Raw genomic sequence first — 9,726 nt, forward strand, 5'->3', positions numbered from 1 at the left:
GAAGCATTGAAGACAAATATCTCGGACGAATCCGACTTTTCTCCTGTAGCTTTGACCGTTGCTATCAGGGCACTCACATTTGCTTCACCAGCACCTTTTTCTTTTTCAGCGATGAATTTTCGACACTTCGCCCTAATGTGTCCAACCTTTTTGCAGTGGAAACACTTGACATTTTTCTTCTGGTCTTGTTGCCCGTTGCCTCCGCGGCGGGACGTGCCACTCACCGCACTAAACGCTGATTCCGCTTCTTCATTCTGTGTGAGGCGACTCTCTTCCTTTATCAAACGTTCTCGTAAATTATTAATCGTTTGATTTTCAACAGCTACACTGTCCCACGCAGTCACGAGGGCACTATATTTCGTGGGGAGGCTGCCTAGCACTTTTGCCATGATGGCGTTGTCGGAGATCTGCTCGTTGAGATCCTTGAGTTGGCGCGCCATATTTTCGACTTTCGAGACATGCTGCGCGACTGAGTCGTTCGCGCCCATTCGATAGCTATGGAATTTCTGGTTGAGATGGAGCAAGTTCGAAGCAGATTTCTGCTCGTGTATACTTATTAACTTGTCCCACATCTCTCTCGACGTGTTGCACGTAACTAGATATTCTAGCTGAGAATACTCGACCGCTGTCGAAATCGTGCACATGGCCGCCGCATCTTTCTTCAACCAATCTGCATACCCTGCCGCTCCAACCTCCGGTTTCGGGACTGTTCCATCAACGTAGCCCTTTATTCCTTGAACAACCAGCACGGTGCTGATTTGAAATTTCCACAGTTGGAAATTGCTTCCGTCGAATTTCGTAATCTGCTTCAGGTGAAGATCCGCCATCCTTTCTTGACTCACGTGTCACGCACGTGGCAATGTTCTTCTCGTTCCGCCCGAACGAAGTATTCAACACAATCACGTATCACCCACGTGGCAACGTTCGTTTCGTTCCGCCCGAACGAAGTGTTTAATTGTTCTTTCCGTTTTATACGAACGGAGAATGCCGACTGAGAACGCCGCGAAAAATTCTTTCCGTCCTTGCACAGAACAGAGCACACCGCGAGAGACTTTCCGTTTCACAACGGAGAATACCGCGAAAATTCTTTCCGTCTTTACACAGAACGGAGCACACCGCGAGAGACTTTCCGTTTCACAACGGAGAATACCGCGAAAATTCTTTCCTTCTTCACACAGAACGGAGTACACCGCGAGAGACCTTCCGTTTCACACAACGGAGAATACCGAAAAATTGAACTTCGCGTCCCGTAATTTGAACAGGCGTGCTGGGCCCATAACCTGTTGTTAATACAGTATAACAACCGCGGGACGGGATTCGAAGGAATTCTCTACACTTAGAATACGTATGACTTTATTGTGTTGACTCTCTCTCGTCAAGGTTCGCACGTACAGTGAGAAGGGCGACGCTTGTCGCAGGCCGGCGATATCGCGGAACGCGAGTGAATCGTGAGGTGAGGGAAACTGGACTTTGGTCCCTCGCGCCCGACTACCGAAATTTAGCTCCACGCACACTCACACGCATACGCTCATCCATGGCATTGCACGGGAAGCAAATAATTCTCAACAATAATAAATATTAATATAACATTAAATAAAATTTTATATTGAATATAAAAAAGTTGAAAACAATATTTTTAAATTTTTGAACTGCATTGACGCATTTTTGGTCATTTTTCTGCACCATGTGAACAGTACGGTCAAAGACTTGCGGAATGCGGAATGCGGGATGCAACCTCGGCACAGTACTGTTGGTCTCGATCATACACGCTATACAATATTGTTGACGTTTTTTGCTAAAACTTTTGTGTGAATATGGAAACCAAAATAATGATGGTTGAAGAGTCTATTAAAGTTTTAATGACAGTATACATGAAAACTCCAATGCTCCCTTATCGAAAGGAAAAAATAAGATTAGCTTTAGCGAAATTATTATTACTGTATACAACATTGTCAAAAGAGAAATCCAAAAGAAGAATGTGGGTCAGGCCTATTTATTCAATTCAGCAGCGTTTCCTTCAAGGAGATAGTGACAATTTAGTTCATGTGTTACGAATGACAGATCCCTCACTATATTTTAATTATTTAAGAATAAATAGTAGCATCTTTGAAGATCTACTATTAATAGTAGGTCCTGGGATTGAAAAACAATTCAATATTAGAGAACCAATTGCTTCACATACAAGGCTGCAAATATGCTTAAGATATTTAGCAAGTGGAGATAGCATGAAGTCTATTGGATATGCTTTTCGAGTCGCACCAAATACTGTCTCAAAAATTGTTACCGAAACTTGCAAAGAAATATGGTTAAATTTGAAAGATTTAGTTTTACCTGTATCGGACGAAGATAGATGGACGAAAATTGCTGAAGAATTTCAAACAAAGTGGAATTTCCCCCATTGCATTGGAGCTATAGATGGGAAACATATTCAGATAGAGGTAAATGTTTAATGAAGCTTTATTTACTTGTATGTCTTATTTCAGTGAGTTTATATATATATATATATATATATATATATATATATATATATAACATAATTGAAAATTGTAATTATAGGCTCCACCTCACAGCGGTTCCACATACTTTAATTACAAAAAACTCATAGTATAAATCTTACTGCTGTTTCTGATGCACGCTACAGATTTATTTTGGTTGATGTAGGAGCGGAAGGTCGATGTAGTGATGCAGGAGTATTCGCTAACAGTGAATTAAGAGCAAAACTTGAAGGAAATACTTTAAGTGTACCTCCACCTTCTAAAATTGGCCAGTATGAATTGCCATTCGTTTTGATAGGTGATGAAGCGTATCCATTATCACCTTACCTGATGCGTCCTTATCCAAGACGTTCACAATTAGACCTAAAAAAAAAGGTTTACAATTATCGTCAAAGCAGAGCAAGAAGAGTTGTTGAAAGTGCTTTTGGCATCCTTGTGGCACGCTGGAAAATTTTCCGAAGACCTATTAATACATATGTGAAAAAAGCTGAAATAATGGTGTTAGCCACTCTATGTTTACATAATTTTATTATTACTAAAGAACTTGTCAAGTATTCTAGAGATAGAAGATATTTAAATTGCACAGATAACGAGAGACAACAACCATCGCTTGCTATTCAAAATATAATAAACCAAGCAAACAATGTGTCTTCCAGCAATTTATCACGCGTCTATAGAGAGAGATTCGCTAATTATTTTATGTAAGAAGGTGCTGTAAATTGGCAATGGGAAAAAGCTGTAAACACCCTGCCAAAAATGACCGATTAAATCCGATTAAAAATTTTGAATCCGCATGAATCTGGATTCTTGATCCGGAAATCACGGATTTATAACGATTACACCGATCAAAACCGATTGAAACGGATTGGTATTCAACAATGTAATTTCAATCGGTTCCTATCGGTTTGAATCGTTACACGCAGAAAATTTTTCTGGAAAATACCAGTATACACGAACAAAGTAAATACCATACTAATCTTGCACGGCTAAAATATAGTCATAATATGCAAAAAATTTCAAGAAAATATAGGAAATTTAGAAAGCAAAAAATAAAAATATGGCTGATGGACAGAAAACGAGATGTCTGTTGCAGTCATGGCAAAAACACAAGTTGCTGTTATAGGCTGTGGCGGTCAGCTGTCTGCCACGAGCAAACTTGAGAACGCTGTAGAAACCCTGCCGAGCTACCCTAGATATAGGAGTCGATGTTGAATCTTAATCACGCGAGAATATACCGGCGATGCGCCGCGTAGCGGGCGCAAGCCGAACCCTTTCGCCGCGCGAGCCCGCGTTGCCGCTCGCGCCGCGCGCCTTCCGTCGTCTATAAACATATCAGTATAGAACTTTTTTTACTTTTCTCATATTTCCTTGTTAGTATGGCAAACTTATTTACCTTTAGGTTACAATTAAGATGTATCTGATCAAACTATTACTTTTCTTTGTCATATATTAATTTCCGGTTGAATACGCGTATATTCTACCGGTGTGATGTAAATCTAGTACATTTTATTATGAGTATTCTACTTTATTCGAGAAAAATTTTCTGCGTGTATGATATTTCATAACGATTATACCGATTGGAAACGATTGAAACGGATTCGTACTCAAAGATGTAATTTCACTCGTTTTCTATCGGTTTGAATCAGTCTAAATTGTTATGATTTCGTGAACTCCAAAATCACGAAATTATAATGATTTAAACGGATTGACTGAGACCGATTCAAACTGATAAAATCCGTGAATTCCGGATATATAAACAGGATTATTTACTACTTTATTATAATTCCATTCTTTGTACTACAAATTTATTACAATGTGCAGTATTTATTTAACCTTTCGAAAACACACCTTTTTTTTCATTTACGGAGAATCTGACTCTACACACACTTTGATCGTCCACCATTTTAAATTGACGAGTGCAATCAGCTTTAAAAAATTCCCAGATGTACTTGAAAAATTGTTAAATTAATTAATATAAATAAAAAGTGCCATTGAAATTATTTACATATTTTAAAAAATTAAAAAAAAATTTGTTTTTTTTTAAATTTTTTAAAATATGTAAATAATTCTAAAGGCACTTTTTATTTATATCAATTAATTTAACAATTTTTCAAGAACATCTGGGAATTTTTTAAAGCTGATCGCACTTGTCAATTTAAAATGGTGGACGATCAAAATGTGTGTAGAGTCAGATTAACAGTGTTCTTTAAAAAAAAAAGTTTTTTACAAAAAAAATTTAATTTTTTTGTTTAATATTTTTGGTTAAAAATTTTTTTGGCAAAAAAAAAGAAAAAAAGAGTCAAATTAACCCTGTGTGTTCTCGAAGGGTTAAATAAAAACATTTTACAGTTTTGCAAATATGGAATTCATGACTTTACCAAAAGGAAATCCTGTAGTAAGAACTCTATTACGTAAAAATGATGTGTTATATACAATTTTAATGATTAAAGCGGATTTAATCCAATTCACATAGCTACTTTCACTACCCAATTTAAATGAATTAAGCGCAGATACGATTAAAACCGATTGAGTATTAGAATTTAGATGAATCCGGAAATATCGCATTAAATCCGATTTCGGTGTTGTATTAAAATTTCACGATTGATGCGGATTCAATACGATTCATGTGGTCATTTTATTTACCCGATTAAAATGAATTAAGATTAATACAATTGAAACCGATTCAGTCGGATTCAGATGAATCCGGAAATATCGCATTAAATCCGATTTTGGTGTTGTATTAAAATTTTACGATTGATGCGGATTCAACACGATTCATGTGCTTACTTTATTCACCCAATTAAAATGGATGTGCATTAATACGATTGAAACTGATAACGACGGATTCAGATTAATCCGAAAATGCCGAATTAAAAACGATTCCGATTGATTTGTTATTAGAACCAATTCACTTCCAATCGGGCATCCGGTTAACCGGATTGAAAACGCATTCATTCCGATTTAATTTCACCAAATTTAATACGGAACCAATCGGATTTAATCGGTCATTTTTAGCAGGGCAATGATTTCTAAATTTTGAAAATAATGATTTGCAGAATTCTATTATAATAATAATAATATATATATATGTAATAAATTACTTTTTTTGCTTTTTCTAATGTTTTGTACATTTATGACTCAAAACTGTTTACATATATTTTAATATTAAAAAATACTATTATTTAATGTATTTAATAATGTTTTCTATGTAATTTTAATTGAAATAAATAAGAAAACATGTAGAAAATTATAGGTTTTATTGAAAATAATCGTTTATAAAAAATGTTATAAAAATATGTTATATACTTTTTAAATCACAAGTCCTATCATAAATATAATTTTAATGTCGCGATTGAAAATAACCAGCTGGATGAACAATATTTTTAACCAGGATCAGTGTATAAATGAATATTAAATTATGAAATGCTAATAGAAGTATTAATAAGTTGTGCTCTTTCTTCCGCTTTGTAAGCTAAATCTAAAATTTCTTTTTCAAGAGTTCTTCTTTCTTTGTACGGCAATCTTTGTAAAATGTCACCTAAATGAAGTAAAAATCCATTAGCAGGTTTATTACACTCCGATATAATGTTAACTAACTGCTTTTGAAATTCATTGTCTTCATGTTTATTCTTTGGACCTAAAACATAACATATAAATATTAAGCATAAGGGCCTATTCATGGTAGACAAACTTGCATAAACGCATAATCATACGCATAAGAAATTCGATTGGTTGAATTTGCGTTATGCACGTGCGATCGTATTGGAGCTTTTATCCAAATTATCCAATAGGATCGCATTGGAGTGAAAAGAAACATGTTGGGGCATGTGATGAAAACGAACCTACTGTGTCGTCTGTGTCATTTCCTGAAAAACGGACAATGTAAACACATAGTTTTAAAAAATGTCATGCAAAATTACGTTTAGTGTGGTCGATGAAGCTATTGTTTTCAGAAATATTGCTATTTCTTCCTGATGTACCCAAAGAGTCATTGTCTATCATCGATTCTTCAATTGCATCAACATCTAAAGCAGTGGAAGTTGAAGGAGCTTCATTTGAGTCACATGAATGTGACATTTGTGAAATATTACTTGTTGTGCTAAAAAATAAAATAAATATTTTATAAAATATTTTGTCTATTATTTAACAAATTATTTCTTATAGTTTTTACACTTACCGCCTGGACTTCAGTTTATCAATTAAAAACAACATGTTATCATAATGTCGAAAATTACTATCATCACTTGTAGGTGCTGCTGAACCACTAGGTAAGTATGTATTTTTCTTCTTCTTTGCTTTATTGAAAGAGTCTCGTAGGTTTTTCCAACGCTTTTTTACATCTTCTACAGTGAATTTATAATCTAAAAATATATTTCTTATTTATGAAATGTATAGATAAATTTTCAATAACAAAAAAATTTTAATATGTTTACTTTTTACTTACCTTTTAGTTCTTTCAAAACATCACACCATGCATCACGAACTTTTAATGTAGTTCTCTCTTTTACATCTATTGTGTAATTCCACAAACAAGGTCTCATCTGAACTGCACTAATTAAAATTTCATCAGCTTCGAGCCAACGCCTGTCTAGCTTGCCTCGACATGTTTTCTTTTCTGGTGGATCATCGTAACTATCTTCCATTTGGTCATCTTTATCTACATCAACATCATTGTGATGTACTTCAGATTCTTGTAGTAATTCCTCCTCCTCAGGCATTGTCTCTGAAGGATTTTTAGTACAGTTTAATTTACCTATATTTTAAAAACAAATTGTATAACATATATTTATGATATTTGTTATGTATGCTGTCACGACCTTTTTGCACTCCCGAACCGCTCCGAGACGTGTGCCGGATCAAAAGGATTTAGGAGAGCGGGATGGTTGGCCTCTCCAGTGATTTCCTCGCACCTCCGATACTCCACGAAATGTTCCGAATGTTGGGTGCCAGACGCGTACTTTTGCGTCCACGAAATCGCGAAAACCTAAACAAGACGCAAAGCGAAGGGGGGAGGTGCGTGGAATCGGCTAGCTTGACCTAATCACGGGCGGGGTTAATGAAGGGCGGCGCGATATTCGGCGGGGTGACACGTTAATTTCATACTCAGTCAGATAACAAAGAAAATAATATTTATTGAGTACTGGTTGTCAAGGATATAACAACGTTTATCCATCCGGCTTTGATCAAACACAAGATAAATTCCATAAATAAATCAAGAATAGCCGGTGGCGGGGTGTCTAAATTCATCTAATAGAAATAATATTAAAGCGGACGCGAGACACCCACGAAGTATTAATTAAGTCTCTAATAAACACGCTGAAGGCGCTATTCTCAAACAATTAATAATTCGAGTCAAAAGTTATAATACGCAAGAATACTACACTTAATATCACTAATAAGAGTGAGGTTCAACGCAAAATGTCGCGAAATAATGGTACGTCACGCTTGGATTGCGTGAAGACCACGTCCGGAACCGTACGCCATGATATCTTAACCTGACGTGAGTGATTCTGCTCGGGCGCAACGGGAAGGCGCCGAGTCATTTAACCAGGCAAAGAATACGATAACTAACGCAAAATACAGGATTCATGCGGTTCTCCAATGATGCGGAATACCGGTCAACGCGAAATACTAGAGTCGCGATATCGCTAATAACCACGGAACGCCATGAAGAACTACGCGAGTAACATCTAAACGCACGAAACGTGTGAACGCCGGTAATTTCTTAACGCGAGTACAAATCTAATATAAGAAATCAATCGGCGGGAACGACCTTCGGCCGCCATTAACAATGCCATCGACATCCCAACGCCAAATTCGAGGTGATCGCGAGCAAGGACGCCATAGGACGTAACGCAAGTAATACCGGACGCAAAGTTCTCAACGCGAGAGCAAACCTTACGCGATCGACCCGTAATAACGAGATCCGAACACGCATCGACACTCTAACCCCGACGCTCGAACACAAGAATTTCCCGACGCAAAGAAACGGTAACGCAATTTACGACGTACCGGCCCGTATGCGGCCGTACACCAAGGTCGCGAGAACAACGCAATATGCTCGCGATATCGAACTCATTAGCGCCTATCGCGACCTCCAGGGATTTGCCATAACGCTTGTACCAAGGTTCCGCGGCCACGATACCATCCCGAGGCCCTTCGCTCTCGTTATCGATCGCGAAATTACACTCGATCTTAACATGCGTTATCCCGAGCGAGAGCGTGCACCGGAGGGCGGTGTCGTGGCTTTACATCTCGCGATTTACGGGCAACCTCACCGGTGATACGCCTCCTCCTGGGCTCCTCGCCGTCACCTTCCACCAACGATCCTCGATCCGCCAGATAAAGATCGAAGTGCCTGACTCGGGGTGGCTATCGCGTATCTTAGCAAAACGTATTATCTCGCCGACGGACGACCAGAGAGTGAAACGCTAAACCCGCTCGATTGCGGAATCGATACGGTACCCCTTCCTGAGGGGCGCGCGAGCCAATCGGGCGCGAGCTTGCAAGCCCGCGGTGTCCCGGCGCAGTGCTATCGATACGAGGTCCTTCGGGGGCGGGCAACGGTCCCTCGGCGGCGTACGACTCCTCAAATTTGGTCCTTAGCGGCGGACGGAACTTCGCTCGTGCCGGTGTGCCTCCGGTTTGACCCTGGGGCGGTGGCCAGCCACCCCGTGGGTCGGTGTTTTATGGAGATCATTTGCTGAAGCCGGGTGTTTACCCAAGCGCTTGGGGCCCCGCTGTCGGCGGCCTCGTCCGTCGCTGCCGCACGTGCCGCCCGCCTGCCGCGTTGCTCTCGCCAGCCCGCGATCTCTGCTGCTTCCGTGTTTGCCACCCCTCTTTGGTTATCGACTGTCTTTGATTTTTTTTCGCCAAGTACTCCCTCGAAGGTTTGCCGTGGTGTGGGTGAGGTGCCGCGCGTATTACATTGCATAAAAACAAAAGAAGGTAATCAGAATGCGGAAACGCGATTGAATACGACCCCTGGAGATCTCGTCGTTGCCTCCCTGGTCCGTCCCTGGGCGCGAATTTCCGCGCCTTGTGACGGCGGCGGGGCGCCGCGACGGTGCGGCGAGCCGCAACGTCACAAGCCATCAAAGAGAAACCTGAGAGAGGCCATCCCGGCATTTTTCGTCAATTTTTCTGTGTCGCATTTTCCGACGTGCCGCCTGAGAAAGTGCGCATCAACTACGTCGTTTCGCTTGGTAACCGCACATGGTTTGCGTCCGTG

At 39.4% G+C, this 9,726-nt stretch overlaps 1 protein-coding gene across 6 annotated transcripts; it reads right to left on the minus strand.

The window, feature by feature from the left end:
• Positions 1-2,723: 2,723 nt before the first annotated feature.
• Positions 2,724-9,726, minus strand: LOC143898250 (uncharacterized). Of its 6 annotated transcripts, XM_077407589.1 has the most exons (7): positions 8,774-9,726; positions 7,313-7,479; positions 6,940-7,248; positions 6,673-6,856; positions 6,416-6,594; positions 6,338-6,361; positions 5,722-6,132 (listed from the first exon to the last, which is right to left on the minus strand). In XM_077407589.1, the coding sequence occupies exons 3-7, from the start codon at positions 7,211-7,213 to the stop codon at positions 5,912-5,914; spliced, it is 882 nt and encodes a 293-aa protein (XP_077263715.1). In that variant the 5' UTR covers positions 7,214-7,248; positions 7,313-7,479; positions 8,774-9,726; the 3' UTR covers positions 5,722-5,911. The 6 variants fall into 6 exon arrangements, with proteins under 6 accessions (XP_077263719.1, XP_077263715.1, XP_077263717.1 ...); XM_077407591.1 differs by lacking the exon at positions 7,313-7,479; XM_077407588.1 differs by having other exon boundaries at positions 6,940-7,218; positions 7,313-9,726.

Source organism: Temnothorax americanus, unplaced genomic scaffold (genome assembly GCF_048541705.1).
Source record: "Temnothorax americanus isolate GAGA-0224 unplaced genomic scaffold, ASM4854170v1 Scaffold227, whole genome shotgun sequence".
Lineage (NCBI taxonomy): Eukaryota > Metazoa > Arthropoda > Insecta > Hymenoptera > Formicidae > Temnothorax > Temnothorax americanus.

Excerpts from the sequence above, each read along its gene's own strand:
- LOC143898250 (XM_077407591.1), bottom strand. The coding sequence starts at position 7,213 with ATGCCTGAGGAGGAGGAATTACTACAAGAATCTGAAGTACATCACAAT. Across the intron at positions 6,857-6,939 it reads TGTTTTGAAAGAACTAAAAG|ATTATAAATTCACTGTAGAA; the intron begins GTAAGTAAAAAG and ends ATATATTTTTAG. Across the intron at positions 6,595-6,672 it reads GATAAACTGAAGTCCAGGCG|CACAACAAGTAATATTTCAC; the intron begins GTAAGTGTAAAA and ends TTTATTTTTTAG.